The sequence below is a fragment of the Aspergillus aculeatinus genome (assembly GCF_003184765.1).
Source record: "Aspergillus aculeatinus CBS 121060 unplaced genomic scaffold BO66scaffold_29, whole genome shotgun sequence".
Lineage (NCBI taxonomy): Eukaryota > Fungi > Ascomycota > Eurotiomycetes > Eurotiales > Aspergillaceae > Aspergillus > Aspergillus aculeatinus.
This window is the reverse complement of record NW_020291498.1, coordinates 59,253-76,742: the sequence shown is the minus strand read 5'-3', so window position 1 is coordinate 76,742 and position 17,490 is coordinate 59,253. Positions and strand designations below refer to the sequence as shown.

Here is a 17,490-nt window from a genome sequence, read left to right as displayed (position 1 = left end):
CCTCCCCCTCCCATTTCTCCATACCCCATCGTCATCTTCTCTTTCTCTTTATCCACTTCCACTGCCTCTCCTCTTCCCTATTTATGTCACTGAATCCCCCCCTCCCTTGTCTCTCTCCTTTTCATATCCTCTAATCCTTCTCCCGTTTCACCATGACTGCCAGTACCCCGCAGCTTGATACATCTCCCAAGCCCACTGAAGCGGCGACAACCGTCGTTCAGTCGCCGACTTCTACTTCTCGCTACAGCAAGCACATTGTCGTACGTGTAGCTTCCCAGCTACTGACTCTTACAGAGAAACCCACTGACCCACACTCCCCATAGTTAACTACCTACCCCGGCCAAAGCGGGATCGATCCCGTCCCTCTCGAATGGGGCGCCCCCGATGCCAAATCCCGCGGTCCGGTGATCGTCTCCCGTAGCCCGAACCTCCTCAAGCGCCGCAACGCTATGGGCGCTCATGGGGGAAGCTACAGCATTTACAACGCCCTCGCGATCGCGGCGGGCGACCTGGACCCGGATTTCCGCCCGGACCTCCGCAACAGCGAGCCCACCTTCAAGTTTCCCCCGCAGCCCGCCTGGGGCGACAAGACCAAGATCGTGTCCATGGACCCCTACGGCCACGATGTCGTCAACCAGTACCGGGACGAGTTAGAGGCCGGCTGGGACATCCGGCCCACCATGGCTGTCACGCGCGCGAACATGAAGCTGGCGGAAATTGGCGAGGCCGTGCGGGAGGGCAAGCTCGATGTCGATGGCTCGATTGTGGTGGACTCCGGCGGTGAGGTTCGCGTCACTAAGGTCGCCGTGGAGCCCGTCTGGTACCTGCCGGGAGTTGCGGAGCGGTTCGGCGTGGATGAGGGGACGCTGCGGCGGACGCTCTTCGAGCACACGGGCGGAAGCTACCCCGAACTCATCACGCGCCCAGATTTGAAGGTCTTCCTGCCTCCGATTGGTGGGTTGACGGTTTACATCTTTGGGCCTCCGGAGAGAGTCTCAGATGAGAATGTCCGGTTGGCGCTGCGGATTCACGACGAGTGCAATGGCAGCGATGTCTTCCAGTCGGATATCTGTACGTGTCGTCCGTACTTGGCGTTTGGTATCGCGGAGGCGATCCGGGAGGCGCAGAACGGCGGCAGCGGTGTGGTGATCTACTTCCGGAAGGAAGGTCGTGCTCTGGGTGAGGTCATCAAGTACCTGGTGTATAATGCTCGCAAGCGCGGTGGTGATACTGCGGACAAGTACTTCACTCGCACGGAGAATATTGCTGGTGTTCGAGACGTAGGTGTTACCTATAATTTGCGGTCGGTCACTGCTAATTTATGATTAGATGCGCTTCCAAGCCCTCATGCCCGACATCCTGCACTGGCTGGGTATCAAAAAGATCGACCGGATGCTGTCCATGTCCAACATGAAGCATGACGCCATTGTTGACTCTGGAATTAAGATCTTGGAGCGTGTGCCTATCCCGGAGGACATGATCCCCAATGACTCCCGCGTCGAGATCGATGCCAAGATTAACGCCGGCTACTTCACCACCGGCAAACAGTACACGATGGAGGAGTTGGCCGCTGTGAAGGGACGCGGTTGGGAGAAGTGGGAGGATGTTACGGTATGTGGTGTTCCTCTTTTGGTTTCGATGCGTGCGAGACTGACTCTTGATAGCACTGATTTCATGCCCGCATCTTCCAAACCATGACCATTTTTGACCCGGCGTTCGTCATGTCTACTTTTCGCACTCATAGTCATACCAGAACTGCATAGCAAGACTTTTCCACAGATTGGGAATAACAGGAATAACATAAATATCAGGGCTCCACTAAGGACTGCACCATAGGATACCTCTTGTATAATCACAGCAGTGGTAGCGCGTATACTACCTGTCATCCGCTTCAACCATACAAGTAGTCTGGAGCCGTAATCCCATCACGTCATCACCAATCATCTACACTAAGGCTCCCTAGTCAACACATTTCGAGCTTTGAATAAGAGTTAAATTGCAAGCTACAGAAGTATTTACCAGCTGTAAGTCTTCCAATCCGGCTCCAAATGAACGAATAGCAGCTAGCCAAAACCGTTAGTTGAATGGAACCTTGTCGCAGTATAAAAGAAGCTTGCCCGAGAAGAAAAATAAAAAGAAAGAAAGAAAAACACAGGAAGAATGCTTATATATCGCAAAGTTTTCGGAGGTATTTACTTGGTTTGTTGTAAGCATCGAAGATACAGAAGGCAGATCATTGACTGAATGAGTGAAAGCGGATGCTTAAATGTGCTAGTACAGCGTGTCAATACTGTTAACTGCTGTTTAAGATGATTGACTGTCCCATGCTAGGGGTATTAGCATTAGGCAGTATTTGACCAGGTATGCTCTCACAGATCATGGTGAACTATCCTGGGATCAACCTGATGCAATCTTATTCTCACTTGGGCGATTGGTGCTCTCGATGCTTCACTTCTGTGCTTCTTGGTTAGCATCTATCGTCCAGCTGCGCAGGTTCTGCAGTATATCACTTATGGCCACCAGTTTCACAGCTCCCCATCATCGATCTGCAGCCAGATCTTCTATATAAGCTTTCTTCTAGTACTAGATGTTGAGAGTTTGAAGATCACTCTGGCTTCGCTGAGATCCAATGCATTACCCGTGTCGCGAATCACCACAAACCCCCGTCCATGATTTGCCAGTACTTCCACCGGTCGGTGTCCGGGAAGTGCGAAATCAATTACCACGGATGGTAGATAGATCTATCTACACAAATGCACCATCTATCCCCAGTCCCCATTCTCTGCCAGTTGGGGTAAATGCACTGCAACAATCCTGACTCAACAAAGCGGCTTGACTTTTGCCGCATCATGCGCCGTAGGACAACTACCTACTAGCCTTTCCCACAACCTTGGATCCGGAGGCCAGGCGCATTCGATTGACAGATTATCGAGAGCTTGTGTTGCAGACGCCAAGGCTCTTATCACCCCACAAGGGGCCAGTCGGGGAATTTAGCCTGACAGGAAAGACCAGGTCATATGGATGAGTTTCCCAAGTACACATTGGAGATCAGCCGTGCATCGTGTCACCGGCTCTTCGTTCCCAGTCCTACGGCGGGTCAACGTCAAGGGTAATGAAAGCAAATCTACTGTGTAAGCTTATCGTACTGCTTGGCGCGAGCACTGAATTGATAATCGTTTCCTGCGCATGCGAGGGAGCGGTCACTGGCTGCGTTGCTGGGAGGATACGGATAATGGTGCACTGAAGGTATCACGGGATGTGCAATCTGCTGTAAGCTCGGCAGATTTGAAGGACTGAGTTTTGCTGCTGTGCTTGCCTTCATGTTATTAATTTGTATCTCCCTTTCGAGTCGATCTGGTGATGACGACAGCTGTGAATCTGGTCGGTGAGATGGGGCTTTATATTGCAGATTTTCGACATGGATTGAGTTGTGTAAAATGCCATGCTCGAAGGTACTGGGATCGATGTTGAATTTGGATCATGGTGAGTATAATCAGTCACTCCATAATCAACTGGATACCTCGCAGCAACTGTTAGTAACATCGATGATATACCCAGGTGAAGATAGCACCTTCCGGAGAGTACGCTGTCCTGAACAGGAAAGTCCCGTTCCTCCGCCTGATCTTCGACGATGGCTTCATCACCCGAGACATCCTGCACCACCGATACGAAGGCTCTGGCACCGATGCTCACCCGTATATCGTCACCTGGCTGGCTGAAGACCCCCGCGATCCGATGAAATTCCGCGACGCCACGAAATGGGCCATCACCGTGCTCTCCACCCTGGCCAGCCTGGTCGTGGCGTTCTGCTCCTCGGCATACTCCGCCGGACTGGTCGATGTCACCAACGAATTCCACGTCTCAGTCGAGGTTGCCCTCCTGGGATCCTCACTGTTCGTGCTCGGGTTCGCGCTGGGCCCATTGCTGTTGGGTGCACTGAGTGAGGCCTACGGACGTCGGGTGATCATGCTGGTGAGCGGCGTGTGTCTGACGGCGTTCAGCGCGGGCGTTGCGGCATCCCCCAACATCGCGACGGTGATCATTCTCCTTTTTCTCGCGGGCAGCCTGGGGTCCGCGCCCGTGGCTGTCTCCGGGGGCGTGATAGCGGACTTGTTCCCGGCCAAGGCCCGAGGGGTGCCCATGGGATTTTACGCGGCAGTTCCGTTCCTTGCCGTGCTCGGTCCCGTTATCGGTGCCGCAGTCGAGGTTGCGGGTGGCTGGCGGTGGATCCAGGGGGCCATGGCTATCCTCGCGGGAACAGTCACCCTGGCCATGTTCTGGCTGTTGCCGGAGACATATGCGCCCGTGTTGCTGTCCAGTCGTGCCAGGCGGTTGACGAAAACCACAAGCCGCGTCTACCGCAGTGTCATGGACGTAAGCCACGGCCGTGAGCACGTTGTCGGTAACGAGCTGCGCACGCTTCTTCTCCGGCCGTGGGTGCTGCTCTTCCGCGAGCCGATCGTTCTGCTTCTGTCTATTTACAGCTCGATCCTTAGTGGAATCACGTACATGTCTTTCGCCGCCTACCCAATTGTGTTCCAGCAGATCCGGGGCTGGAATTCCCTGGACACCGGGCTGACCTTCATCGGGATGCTGGTTGGTGTTCTGTTCGCGATCCCCCACGTCCTTCTCTCACACAGACGATATGTCAAGAGAATGAACCGGATTCGCTGCCGGGACACAGCCCGCTTGCCACCGGAAGTGCGTCTCCTGGACGCCCTCCCCGCCAGCATTGCCCTCCCCGTGGGCTTGTTCTGGTTCGCGTGGACGATCGTTCCTGTGAGCATTCCCTGGATCGTTCCCGTTCTGGGCAGTGTTCCGGTCGGGTATGGCTTGCTGATGATCTTTCTGCCCTGCTACAACTATCTGGTAGACGCGTATACGATATACGCGGCGTCCGTCATGGCTGCATGCACCCTCATGAACTCTGTCTTTGCAGCTGCGTTCCCTTTGTTCACGGATCAGATGTATCAGGGCTTGGGGCCGCGGTGGGCGGCGTCGGTACCGGCGTTCTTGGCTCTGGCGTGTGTTCCGATTCCGTTTGTGCTTCATAGGTATGGAGCGCTGATCCGGGCGCGGTGCTTCTACGCTGCCGAGGCGGACGCGTATCTAGATCGGATGCTCCGGGTGGAGGTTCGAGAGGTGCCCGAGTGGCAGGATGTGCATTGTCAGGGTTGAAGTAACTTGATATGAGACTTTTCTGGAAGTATAGTCTCAACTAAGAGTAATACCACAGAAGGACTACTTATGTAGGCTATACTTTCATTCGATTCTGGCCCTCACATTAGCAAACCCCAGAGCTGCTGTAGCTTCCTCTCAACTTCACTTAACCCCAGCCATCGTGTGGTATCGTGTGGTATTTCCAAGTCTCGTCTTTTACACATCTCCCTACGATCCAAAGCATTCTCTCGCGTAGCCCCACCACAACTGGCGTATATCTCAAGCAAGCCCTCAACCCCTCCCCCCCGTCACCCTCACCCACACCCAACTCTCCGGAATGACGCCCCCATGACGCCCACCTTTCAGACAAATGCAAAAAAGAAAAAAGTAATGCCGCGACTGGGACTCGAACCCAGAATCTGCACTCCACACCGCTAGCATAAGGCTAGTACGGGGGCTCTGCAATGTTAATACCACTACACCACCGCGGCCGTCGTTGTACAGATGTGCTCGAAACTAAAACATAGCCCCACTTTTCCTACGGTCTCTGGCCGATTTTGCGGGGTTCCCGCCCCACTATGGGGCTTTTTTGGTTGCTGGTACATGAAGTGAGTAGGCACTAGCGCTGGGATAAATTTGATGGGATTTGAGGTTTGGGAGGATGGGTTTCTGTTAGGGAATGTGGTTTGGGGATGGGGATGGTGGTGGGTTTGGTGGTGAGGATTTGATGGTTGAGGGTTGGTTATGAGATCGTAAGTTGGGAATGACGTCAACAATGGCTCGCATGGCTTAGATGGTAAAGCGCAGCACTAGTAATGCTGAGATCCTCGGTTCGAGTCCGAGTGTGAGCAGTTCTTTCTTTTTGGTTTTTTCGGGGTCAGGGTGGGGTTTTGTTTTCATTTTTATTTGTTATGGGTTTTGGAGGGGGCGTGCTAGATGCAATCTAATCTGTTTATTGTGCTCAGTGAGTATAAGTCGATTCGAATACTGGAGAGGTTAACTCTTCTCTCATAATAAATGCATAGACAGAAGGACAACCACCCGCGATCGAACACATCTACGGAGTACACCACCACCACAATGCAAGTCACAAAGTCCTTACACTACTATACTATATAGCAACATACAAATCCAACTCCCCCCCCTCCAAGAAAAAAAGCTAATGCCCCGCCATCGCCACCCGCAAAATCTCCCCCTCCATCCCCTCCACCACCACAACCCTCACCCCCGCCGCCTCCAACCGCGCCCTCCCGTTATTCTCCGGTATAAACGTCTCCGGCTCCGGAATCCCCACATACACCACCTTGATCGCACCCCCCAACCCCACAATCCGATCGCAGCAGGTCCGCCCCCCGCTCAGCCGCCGATTGCACGGCTCCATCGTCGTGTACAGCACCGTGTTGGGCGGGAGGACCTCCCCAATGCGGTCCTCGGGGAGGCGGTGGCGCTCCGCGACCTTGATGAGGCAGCAGTGCTCGGCGTGCGTGTTGCCCGGGTCGCCGGGCCGGTCGCCGGGCAGTTCCATCGAGTAGCCGGTCGCGAGGACGGTGTGCGTGTCGGCGTCGACGAGGACGGCGCCCACGCAGAATTTGGTGGGCGCCGGGGGCGAGAGGCGCGCTTGGGTCAGGGCCAGGGCCATGTAGTGTTTGTGGTGGGGGGGCTGTGGTGGTTTCGGTGGGTTTGGTGGCCTCTGCGAGGGTAGGGGGTGGGGAGGGGGGCATTGTTGTTGGGTTGGGTTTGAGTCTTCGTGGTAGAGGGTGATATTGCAAGAGGACTATTGAGAGTATTGGTTGAATGGATTGGGAGGAAAGTTGTAGGAGGGGGGTTATAAGGTGTATATCTTTGTACGCAGTTCATAGGGGGCTTCATTTTATAAGGTGGGGGTGGGGGCTGGTAAGGCGCCCGTCGGTTCGGCCCGCACCCTCAGGAGGTGGCGCCTCGAGGACCAGTCATACAACCTAGCCGGTAATGCTTCACTTTTGATAGTTGATACGACGAAAATGAGTGCATGAAAATATACGCTCATCGTAAGCTGGTTGGCTTCATTTCGTGGACCCGGATATGTTAATATTCACTGCTGTTGGCCCACGCTACCCCGAGAGAATTCGCATTTTATTAGATGTTCACTCACCATTCATCTATTCATTGGAACAGAGTTCTCTTGCAAATTCTGGAGATGATCACCACATCTGTGCTAGTTTAATGTACATATCTGTTCTAATTTCAATTCGCGATTCATCCCCAAATTTCCTGTCTCAATTGCCATCCCCACGCGGCAACGACAGAACCAGCCATTCCGGAAACCGCAGGCCTTACGGTAACGAGTTGTGGGTTGTACCTAGTACCTTATGTGCTTATTATCAAATCACCATTGGATATATCGGTGACCTGCCTCCCGTCGTGGCTGTAGATAACAAATATAGACCGTACGAAAGACACCTCGTTTAAAGTCCAAAGCCCCCTGGCTAAGGCTTTAAGTAGTATAATCGACCTGACAGTATTCAAACAGCACATCTCAATACCGTGGTATATCTTATATAATTACATGAGGATTATTAAGATTTCTTTTAAGACCGAAGGTATTGCTATCCGGGAACAAGGTCTGAGGGGGGCCGTCTCCCGCTTACTCCGGGATGACATCTCCTAGCTCCGAGAAAGATTGAAGGAGAGTGGTCTTGTTTTCGATGTAAGATGATGGCAGTAGATGAGATCTCTTAAGTTATTCCTTTGTATTGCTGCTTCCTCCGGGGAGGCTTACCGGAGATATACGGGAGATAGAGTGCGTATATGCAAATTTGAGATGTTTAAGACCGATACCTGATTCTATATCGTTACTTGTAAATGTCGAAATGCTTTATCTTTTCTTGATTGGTTTTACCTCACTGTTACCTGCTTTTTGTTGTTTTGAATATGCTTGTAGACAGCTAACTGTCTTACCGAACAAAGAGGCCTACATCCTCTTGGCATCGCAAAAGTTTAGTATGCCTGAGACAGCCATAAGTCAATAGAGGTCCATCAATAAAAGGCGAGAAAATCATTACACTTACGGCGGGCGTTCTCGGGCAGGGAGTACCTCCAGGCAGCGAAGAGCTGCAGCCCGGCCTCCTCCTTCATGTTGATGTCCAAGCTTTCCTGCACGAGCCGGGTATCCGGGATCGGCGCGTCGACGCCGACCGCCCAGGGCCTCATCTCGCGGTAGAGACGCGCCCATCGGCCCCGGAAAATCACGCCGTGGAGGGTCACGTTTGGGGGATACAGGGCCCGCACGCGGCGGAACTCCAGGTCCAGCGCGTCGACCGGCGCCCCGTTCCAGTCGGGGTACGGGTACTGCAGCCAGTAGACGACCGGGCACACGGTGGCCGAACCGAGATGCATCCAGTAGACCATGTATTCCGGGTGCCCGGGCCGCTGGAACCCCCAGGGTGCTGGTGCTAGCGGATCGTCGAAGACCGTCCCGTCTTCCCTGGTGATTTGGTCGATCCAGATCACCGAGCGGGCTTCCCTTGCTATGCCTTCATTTGGTGGCGGTGGCGGTGGCGGCGGTACATTTTGATCATCCGCCTCAGGCGTAGTAGCACCGGCCTCTTTCCCGTTCTGCCCGTCCTGCCCGTCCTCTGCTGCGGTGTCTTGATCCATGATTGCCCTAAGCAGCACTGTATCCTCCGGGACTTGCTGAAGGTGCGCCCAATGCTCGCGCTCTTGATGCACTTGGGGCTGCTGATCTTGAGCAACTTGAGGAGCTTGAGGAGTTTGAGGAGCCTGAGGAGCCTGAGGAGCCTGAAAAGCCTGAGAGGCCTGCAGTAAAGCCTGCAGATCCTGCATAGCCTGCTGCATTCGCTCAGCTAGCTGAGGTTGAGGGACTTGAGGAGCCTGTGAATTCGGAGCCTGTGAAGCCGGAGCCTGTGAAGCCGGAGCCTGTGAAGCCGGGGCCTGCGGAGCCGGAGCCTGCGGAGCAAGGGGTGCCTGAGAAGGCTGAGGATCTTGTTGGTTCCGCCGGTTCTGCGAGTTGCGCGTAGTGCGCTGTCCACGCATGTTCCAGTATAAGTTCGACATTGCTGTCAATTAGTTCAGTTCTTCTTACAGGCTGGTTGCTGTTCAAGTGGAAGGCAGTGTATGGTGTGGCATCTATGTGAGGTTTGATGCACGACCAACTCCACCGCGAACCAGATAGTATTTATAGCCACCTGTTACCGGCGAATATGTCTACTTGGTTGTTGGTTCATTGGGACAAACGTCGCTAGAGGGGGTATATGCCGATATGTCTTTGTTTAGAGAGGAAACTCATCATCTTATCCTGGTACAAGTACATCTAAAAGACTGACTGTTAAGTCATCTCTTATCCGAAGACGCGGGCTGACGGACAATCACCCATAACCAGACATATCCATACCGCCATACTACAAATCCTTATCTATGTCTGTACCTCTATACAGAAATAATATCACTCTAGAAAAACATGTGCTGCTCATAAAAAATGCAGATCTTGATAATATCTATGGTATATCTTATCTGCCTGGCTCGCACTAGTTTACTACTTATAGCAGTTAGGTAGCTTGAAGACCTGTCTTGTGATAGAGTAGATGATAGGTATAGGATATCAGAATGAAGTTTTATAAGCTTGTCTAAAAGTGATTTCTTCTTTTGGCTCCAAGGAACGAGTGCTTCTATTACTAATTTGAATTAGATGTTAAGAACTATAAAGGAGCACAACACCGCCGGTCAGGTAAGGCAAAAGCACTATCGATTCTATTGCAAGACTAATCATTGGGGATAGTAAGTCTACAAGCCTCAAGAGCCTAATATGAGAGAAGGGAGTTGACAATAGAATGACATGTGTGACCGGACTGTAACCCTATCGAATCAGCGTCAATATAAGAGCAGATGGTGGCCCGCCGGCAGATATAGTATGTGACAAGTACAACATTAAAGGTTAGGTATAGATAATATCTGCAATTCCTGCATCTAAACTATTATTACCTTCTTACTGAGGGAGTTTTATCATAAACATAGAAAATCAAAACGTTTATACACAAATCTAAAATGTTGTAAACAAACATCAGGTTTTATATGATTACTGGTGAATGATACAGTGCTGAAAAGTTTCTTTCTAGTTAATTTTTATTATCGTTTCCTTTTCTTTTCCTTTTTTTTTGTAAAGATTTGTAAGCATAACAGCTAACTAGCTATCCCACCGAACAAAAACCCTACCATATACTGTGGCATCGCAAGGAGACCGTGCCGCGCCAGTAAAACCTACAAGCTCACCGATTGCTCGGCGGATTAGTGGGAATGGCACGCTTCCAATCAAGGATCAGGCGGGTATGGGCGGGATCCATCAAGTTCAGGTCCCTACTCTCGGCCACCACCCGGGTATCGCGGATCGGGTCTTCGACGCCGAAGGCCCAGGGCCGCGCCTCGCGGAATAGACGTATTGTTGGCGACTGCGTGATGCTGCCATGCAGCGTCACTGCGTCGGGGAACCGTTGCCGCACCAACTGGAACTCCAGATTCAATGCGTCCACCGGCGCCCCGTGCCAGTCGACGGGGCCCGGGGCCAGCCACCGGATGGCCGTCCAGGCCGTGGTCGCGTTGAGCAGAATGTAGCGGATGTGGTAGTCCGGGTGTCCGACCCGCTGGAACGGACCTCGTACTTGTGTACCACCTTGGGCGTCGACTCCACTGTTCATCGCGTTTGCCCCGCCTACGGCGACAAGCCCGGGGGGCCTGGGGTTTGCCCGGTTTGCTGGGACAACCCCGTTCACTTGGGGGGTTGGCCTAGCTGGGCCGTTTCCATGGACAATCCCGTTCACTTGGGGGTTGGCCCTAGCTACTGGATTTACCCCGTTAACAAGGTTAGCCCTGTCTGCTGGGGGGTTGGGCCTAGCTACTGGATTTACGCCGTGTCCATGGACAACCCCGTTCACTTGGGGGGTTGCCCTGGCTACTGGATTCACCCCGTTAACATGGTTCACTCCGGTTACTGGGGCTGCCCCGTTTACCCCGTTCACAAGCACTACGTTCGGCGTGTTCGGCGGAGCCGGCAGGTTTGGTGTATTTGGCGGAAGCGCAGCACTCGCCGCATTGCCTGCGTGCGGCGCATTTGGCCCGCCTTGGGCCTGCTGAGTTCCCTGAGCCACCTGCCCATTTGGGTCGGCCTCCTCGTCCTCGTCCTCGTCCTCTGCCGCGGCTTGCACCTGCCGAGGAGCCTGCGGGGGCTGCTGCGGCAATGGTGCCTGTGAAGGCTGTTGCGGCAGAGGTGCCTGTGGAGGCTGTTGCGGTAGAGGGGCCTGCGGAGGCTGCTGCGCCTGCGGAGGTTGCTGTGCCTGCGGGGGCTGTTGTGCCTGTGGAGGTTGCTGTGCCTGCGGAGGTTGCTGTGTCTGTGAAGGTTGCTGTGCCTGTGGAGGTTGCTGTGCCTGCGCAGGCTGTTGTGCCTGTGGAGGTTGCTGTGCCTGCGCAGGCTGTTGTGCCTGTGGAGGTTGCTGTGCCTGTGGAGGTTGCTGTGCCTGCGGAGGTTGCTGTGCCTGTGGAGGTTGTTGTGCCTGCGGAGGCTGCTGTGCCTGTGAAGGTTGCTGACCCCGCTGACCCCGCGAGTTGCACGAAGTACGCTGACCGGGCTGGTCCCAATAAGTATCCGGCATGGTGATCCATTGATTCAGTTCGTGAAATCAGTTGCTGTTGGATAGAAAGCAAGTGTATGCTTAGTAGTGTACCCGTGTGGTATGATACATAGGATAATCCCATAGCGAACCATGGAGTACTTATATACCATCGCTGGGCGAATGTGTCTCTTTGTTAGCTGGTGACGATACTTGGTGGAGATATTAGTTCCCGGAACGTCGCGCGGAATGTATCGAGGCTCTTTGTTGAGATTGAAGATTCATTGTTCTATAATCGAAGGGATTAAATCTATCTTGGTCAGTGGAGGTTGGTGAGAACGAGAAGGTGTTTTTCTGTCGGGGGGTTGGGGGTTGTTGAAACCCGGCAAGGTGGCTTTGGTGTCCAGGGAGAGGAGTTACCGGGAAACCCGGTTCGCCATGAAGGCAGCTTTCCAGGATTCATGGTGATGGAGCTTTTGGTTAAACCGAGTAGATTGTTTCTATGACGGTATGTGATCAGCTGCCTCGATGGCAATGACGATAGCCGTTGAGGGTAGCTTCTCGTCTGCATGTAGAACATCTCCGTAGTACTAAATGAGGCATTAGGAACACAAAAAGCAGATCGATGGGATAGGATAGATAGGGCTAAAGTGCCAGGTGGAAGGTGGATGTATGTACCGAGCAGTCGGACAATGGATCCGAGTAGATGCTGAGGGAAGCAAAAAAGGAACGACCGAGACGCGACTCGAACGCGCAACCACTGCCACATCCCTAACCGGAAGGCAGCGCGCTACCATTGCGCCACCCGGCCATTTCTATGTTTACTGTCTGCTTGCTGCGCTCCTCGTATGCCAGCTGCCAATGACGCCGATATGACAATCTAAAGCTCATTTGTAACATTACACTCTCTCTGAGCATAGTAGCAGGTAGCGTGACCCTTTTATTTCAGCCTCAAGCTATATTATTTTCACGAAAGTAATATTCTCTCCCAATGCTTCTGTTCGACGAGTCGCTTTCGAGACAAAGATTCGATGCACACCCACCCAGTCCATTGGGGGCAACCAGTGACAGGTTCACAACGTGGTTTGAGTCAATTTTGAGACAATGTTGCGTGAAAGACAAGATAAATGTTGAGTTAAATCCTCCGTCCCCGATACAAGAATCAGATTTAGAAAGTGGGTGGCCACTACTTTCTTAGTTTTGTTGATGCAGGGATGGAGCGAAGTTTGACTTCGGCATCATTCCACAACTCTGCTCCAACACAGAAGGGCGATCATGTCTGCAATACCTCTTACCTACTTACATATTGCCTGAATAGGCCTGTCCTCTGCTTCCCCGCATTTTGTGAGTAATCTGCACGGATATGGTGGAATGTCAAGCTTTCTCCCCTTTCATTTACCCATTTAGCCAGAATGCTTGATTTGGTGCCTCCGATGTATAAATATGTTACGGGCGCAGAGTGTAGGAACATCACAGCACTCCCCAAAAACAAGAAGAATCACCATGCAGATTATTGGCTATACGGCAGCAGCCGCACTCGTTTCTGGCCTTGCAGCCGCTCAGTCTTCACACTGGGTCGATATCTGGACTGCAATGCCGCAATTGACCGAGCCGGCCAATCTTCCTCCGCAGCCATTTGTAAGTGTATCCGTTACCGTTGCAGTTGCGCTTCATGCAGCTCATCCCCACAAAGAATTCCAGTTCCGCAATCTTCCTCAACACAACAATCCGACAGACCCTTCGACTCACTCATCCTGCCTCGACGATTCGTCTTCGTCTCTCGAACGCTTTCGGTGTGGACGATCTCGACGTCGTCAATGTGTCTCTGGCCCTTCCTTTGCAGAATGAACTTGGTACAAGCGTCATCGTTCCAGACACGGTTCAGCCCATCCTGTTTGATGGCTTTGATAGCATTATCATTCCCCCTGGAAGCTTAGCTGTATCTGATCCGGTCCAACTACCTTCCACCCAGCTGAACACGACCATCGCGGTCGATATCTATCTGGCAGATGGTCAATCAGGCGGAGCCATCACCTCCCATCCGGGTAGTCGCACGACTTCGTGGATGCAGTTTGGGAACTCAATCGGGATAACTAACTTCACAGACCCATCCGTAGCCAGCGTGGAGCATTGGTACTTGACCCTTTTCTGTTGAAATCTCCCACTAACGATAAGCAGGTACTTCATAAGCACCGTTGAGGCCTACCTACCGAGCACAGTCAAAGCCTGCGCCCTGCTGGGCGACAGCATCACCGACGGGAGAGGCAGTGACAACAACAAGAACAACCGGTAAACCTCTTCCTCTCCATCCATGACCACACCCACACCCACACCCACAACCACACAAACCCAAGCTCAACCCCAAAACTAACCAAAACACAGATGGCCCGACCTCCTCCTCACCCGCCTGCAGTCCACAGACTCCAACGCAGTCCTCTCCCAAATCCCCCTCCTCAACCAAGCCGCCGGCGGCAACCGCATCCTCCACGACAGCCTCGGGCCCTCCCTCCTCTCGCGCATTGACCGCGACGTGCTCGCCCACACCCAAGTTCACTGGGCCATCCTCTTTGAGGGTGTCAACGACATCGGCACAGCGGACACCTCGCCCACCAACCAAACCATCACCGGTGACCGGCTCATCCGCGCCTACCGCCAGATCGTCACCCGGCTCCACGCGGTCGGGATCCCGGTCTTCGCGGCGACGATCACGCCATTCGGGACCCCGGCGAATGCCTCGGTGGTGCAGCCGTATTCCGACCCGGAACGGGAGCGGACGCGACAGCGGGTGAACGCGTTCATTCGGGAGGGTGGGGTGTTTGACGCGGTGCTGGATTTCGATGCCGTGCTCAGGGACCTGGAGGATCCGGCGGTGCTGCGGGCGGAGTTTGATTCGGGGGATCATTTGCATCCGAATGTTAAGGGGTATGAGGCGTTGGCGGGGTCGGTGGATCTAGGGGTTTTCTCTCGCTGAATGGGTCGATCTGTGGTGTGGGTTGGCTGGGGTGTTGAATGAGTGGATGATATGTTCCGGGAGTTAGGGCTGCCTGTGCAATTCTTTTGTGCTCGGCACCAAGAGCAGTATGCTTTTTCCGGCAGAAGTTGGCATACACTTATTCTCATTGTTTCATGAAAGAAGGGCCTGACCCCCTCACGCCTTATCTTCAACTTCCCATCCCTTGACACAATCCCGATAGACGGAAGACTTCCTGCAAATTGGAATGCCCAACCTGGCGCACACTAAATGTTCACCATAACTGAATCATTGTTTCAAGAACTATAAACCCTCCAACGAGAATCTATTCAAGAACCAGAGTCAATGAATGTCTAAAAGAGTAAGCCACCCCCACCACAACAGACAAAACCCAACAAATCCAGCACAATGCCACCCACACAAATACCCCGACAAGCCACAAACCTCATAAAGAAGCCCAGCCAGGGCCTCCCCTCCCCTTCCAAGGTTACAAAACTCCCCACCCGCAATCTCCCTGCCCCCAGTGAAAAAGCATTATCGCCCCGGTCATTCTCCAACCTCCCCGTCCGACAGAAAAGCAACAGCCACCGCAACCCAACCCAGCACGCTAGCCTGAACCCCCCAAAGGAGCAGAACGGTACTCCAAAGCTCAAGTCCCAGGGAGAACCAACCAGCAAATTGCCAATACCCCTGCTCGTACCGTTGCAAGCACTGCGCCGTGATGCCACCGCTCTAGCAGCGATTCTCAACGAGGTGGGTCGTCCGCGTCTGATCTTTGTGGTCGTGAATGGGCCGGATACGCTGGAAGGAGCGCAGCATGGGGCGGTGGACCCCGCTTATCGGGATAAGGGTAGGGCGATGATTGTTGATTGGGAATGCCCGAGGACCCACTGGACTACTGGGGAGAGGTTGTTTGATCCTGGGGTCTATGGGGTGATTGAGCGGGCGGTTGAGTATGCGATTGGTGGCGGTGAGGGGGGCCACTCGGGACAAGGGCATAGTAGTGGTAGAGGGCTTAGAGGGCTTGAGATTCGGCCTGTGAGGATGAGGGGACTGGAGTCTGGGTGATGGTCTGTCTCTACGAGGATGCGTAGAGGACATCACTCGTAAACCCTAAAATCTGTAAGGCATTGGGTGGTTTTGTAGCAGCTCACCGAACGAGATAACAAGGACGGTCGAGATCCTTCCTGTTGGGTGAGAATTGCTCTAAATACTTTTCGCAATACATCCTTCAACAAATCGTCAGCTACGCGCACTCCATCCCCACGGAGCGCTTCTCGGCCAGTTTAGACCAACGGCCCTCCGAGTCCCGATTGCAGGGTCACCTACCTACCTAGTGGTACATCCAACTATACATTATGAACTATACATTATGATTGGTCTTTTGGCAAGTATAGGATGTCCATGCACGTGATCGGTCTTTATCGTCTCCGGACAAAGGCAGTAATTGTATGGAACAATGGGCATTCATCCCCTTTGTGACGAGCATGCTACATTGACAAGAATCACAGCCCACAAGCCCTTTCATCATGCACCAAGAAAAGACACATATAGAATACTTAAGCAGTCAAATTGCTCTGCTTGCTGGATCTGACGCTCGATCTTCTATCATACACAGCAGTCACATCCGATCCTCACCCCACAACTCAAAGGCCTACCAGCAGAATCGAAGTACCTCCACCCATACAGCCTCGATCTAGTGCCCGCCAACCAACAATGTCTTCGTTGGCTTCCTTCTCCCTCTTCCCCTGTCTCCCCTTCGAGCTGCGCGACATGATCTGGAAATTCTCCCTAGGCCACATCCCTCGCTCTACCGGGGAGCTCATCGACCCAGGAAAGATCATCCTCCACCCCATCCAGCGACACCACTGGCAGCCTCGTGCTGTCGCAGAGCCGGGCCACGACCAGGATGGCGAGGAGGGCGCACTGACGACCCTCAAGGTGCGATACCCCATCCGCCACTTCCAGGTGAACCAGGAGGCTCGCGCCGCTGCAAGCGCCTATCTCACCAAGCAGGAACGACGAGGGGTCTGGCTGGAGGAGCACTCGCGTTGCGCCAACCCACGCCGCTGCGCCCTCTTCTTCGACTGGGAGCGGAAGGCGCTCACCGCTCCACAGGCCCTAGACGGGCTGGTGGGCGATGCGCTGTTCCTGTCGCTTGCGGAGTACCAGCGGTACTGCGAGTCCTCTCCGGTAGAGGGCTGCAACAGCAGCACCAGCGCTGATGGACCTGAGCAGGAGCAGCAGCAGGTGGTGCGGTGGGGAACCGAGTGGCGGTGGAACCCTCCGGGAGGGGACATTTGGTGGTCCCAAGAGGAGCAGTGTGCTAACAGATGGCCTCGAGAGTGTGATCGGCTGAGCATGGCGATGGAGGAGCCAAGGGTGGCCTTGGCGGTGCCGATGGAGCTGCTGCGGAGGGATTCGAACGCCTTGAAGAACATCCTGCGGTGGCAGGGTCTGCACACACGGTCCGGGCCGCGGTTCACTGACCTCGTCATTATTGTGAATGAGCTGCCTGACAGTGGGGACCGGATACCGGGGGAAGAGCATTTGTGCGTGGAGGTCATCGAGAATATCTCACGGGACGGGTGGAGAGAGGCCGCGGGGGACATCGGGCTTAGTTGGAAGGATTTGATGCGCATTTCGAAGGCGGAAGCGTTGGCTTGGGAATATGGTTCTTTCTATAACATTCTGGCTGTGCGGGTTGTTCCCTTGGGTTCAAGTACTGTACGGTGATATAGATTCAATTGGAGTCGTTGTCTT

The 17,490-nt window shown here is 53.6% G+C and overlaps 7 protein-coding genes and 3 non-coding genes across 10 annotated transcripts; 5 read left to right on the top strand and 5 right to left on the bottom strand.

The window, feature by feature from the left end:
- The first annotated feature begins 7 nt into the window (after positions 1 to 7).
- On the top strand, positions 8 to 1,878 carry BO66DRAFT_392472 (putative GTP cyclohydrolase II). The gene is made up of 4 exons (XM_025647520.1): positions 8 to 260; positions 324 to 1,280; positions 1,330 to 1,611; positions 1,665 to 1,878. Exons 1-4 carry the CDS (start codon positions 153 to 155, stop codon positions 1,668 to 1,670), a joined length of 1,353 nt encoding a protein of 450 aa, XP_025503057.1. The 5' UTR covers positions 8 to 152; the 3' UTR covers positions 1,671 to 1,878.
- Positions 1,879 to 3,480: 1,602 nt separating this feature from the next.
- BO66DRAFT_453215 (MFS transporter) lies at positions 3,481 to 5,178 on the top strand (the record flags this gene model as incomplete). The annotated part of the gene is made up of 2 exons (XM_025651984.1): positions 3,481 to 3,483; positions 3,565 to 5,178. The coding sequence occupies 2 exons, from the start codon at positions 3,481 to 3,483 to the stop codon at positions 5,176 to 5,178; spliced, it is 1,617 nt and encodes a 538-aa protein (XP_025503056.1).
- A 373-nt stretch (positions 5,179 to 5,551) lies between these two features.
- Positions 5,552 to 5,651, bottom strand: BO66DRAFT_t186. Its single transcript has one exon. It is a non-coding gene; the product is annotated as a tRNA-Thr (tRNA).
- Positions 5,652 to 5,938: 287 nt separating this feature from the next.
- On the top strand, positions 5,939 to 6,011 carry BO66DRAFT_t188. Its single transcript has one exon. It is a non-coding gene; the product is annotated as a tRNA-Thr (tRNA).
- Positions 6,012 to 6,319: 308 nt separating this feature from the next.
- On the bottom strand, positions 6,320 to 6,811 carry BO66DRAFT_324747 (putative DRAP deaminase; the record flags this gene model as incomplete). Its single annotated transcript, XM_025643844.1, has 1 exon — positions 6,320 to 6,811. A coding segment is annotated over one exon (492 nt), but the record flags the coding sequence as incomplete, so codon positions are not given.
- Positions 6,812 to 8,110: 1,299 nt separating this feature from the next.
- BO66DRAFT_402215 (uncharacterized protein) lies at positions 8,111 to 9,213 on the bottom strand (the record flags this gene model as incomplete). Its single annotated transcript, XM_025648809.1, has 2 exons — positions 8,111 to 8,145; positions 8,208 to 9,213. The coding sequence occupies 2 exons, from the start codon at positions 9,211 to 9,213 to the stop codon at positions 8,111 to 8,113; spliced, it is 1,041 nt and encodes a 346-aa protein (XP_025503054.1).
- Positions 9,214 to 10,421: 1,208 nt separating this feature from the next.
- On the bottom strand, positions 10,422 to 11,798 carry BO66DRAFT_402214 (uncharacterized protein; the record flags this gene model as incomplete). The annotated part of the gene is made up of 1 exon (XM_025648808.1): positions 10,422 to 11,798. The coding sequence occupies one exon, from the start codon at positions 11,796 to 11,798 to the stop codon at positions 10,422 to 10,424; it is 1,377 nt and encodes a 458-aa protein (XP_025503053.1).
- Positions 11,799 to 11,909: 111 nt separating this feature from the next.
- Positions 11,910 to 14,727, top strand: BO66DRAFT_412107 (SGNH/GDSL hydrolase family protein; the record flags this gene model as incomplete). Its single annotated transcript, XM_025649336.1, has 6 exons — positions 11,910 to 11,914; positions 13,075 to 13,100; positions 13,312 to 13,394; positions 13,450 to 13,889; positions 13,935 to 14,045; positions 14,139 to 14,727. 6 exons carry the CDS (start codon positions 11,910 to 11,912, stop codon positions 14,725 to 14,727), a joined length of 1,254 nt encoding a protein of 417 aa, XP_025503052.1.
- Positions 12,487 to 12,567, bottom strand: BO66DRAFT_t185. The gene has a single exon. It is a non-coding gene; the product is annotated as a tRNA-Arg (tRNA).
- A 408-nt stretch (positions 14,728 to 15,135) lies between the features above and the next one.
- On the top strand, positions 15,136 to 17,463 carry BO66DRAFT_439298 (2EXR domain-containing protein; the record flags this gene model as incomplete). Its single annotated transcript, XM_025651142.1, has 2 exons — positions 15,136 to 15,680; positions 16,380 to 17,463. The coding sequence occupies 2 exons, from the start codon at positions 15,136 to 15,138 to the stop codon at positions 17,461 to 17,463; spliced, it is 1,629 nt and encodes a 542-aa protein (XP_025503051.1).
- Positions 17,464 to 17,490: the final 27 nt, after the last annotated feature.

Excerpts from the sequence above, each read along its gene's own strand:
- BO66DRAFT_392472 (XM_025647520.1), top strand. The coding sequence starts at position 153 with ATGACTGCCAGTACCCCGCAGCTTGATACATCTCCCAAGCCCACTGAA. Across the intron at positions 261-323 it reads GCTACAGCAAGCACATTGTC|TTAACTACCTACCCCGGCCA; the intron begins GTACGTGTAGCT and ends CACTCCCCATAG. Across the intron at positions 1,281-1,329 it reads ATATTGCTGGTGTTCGAGAC|ATGCGCTTCCAAGCCCTCAT; the intron begins GTAGGTGTTACC and ends ATTTATGATTAG.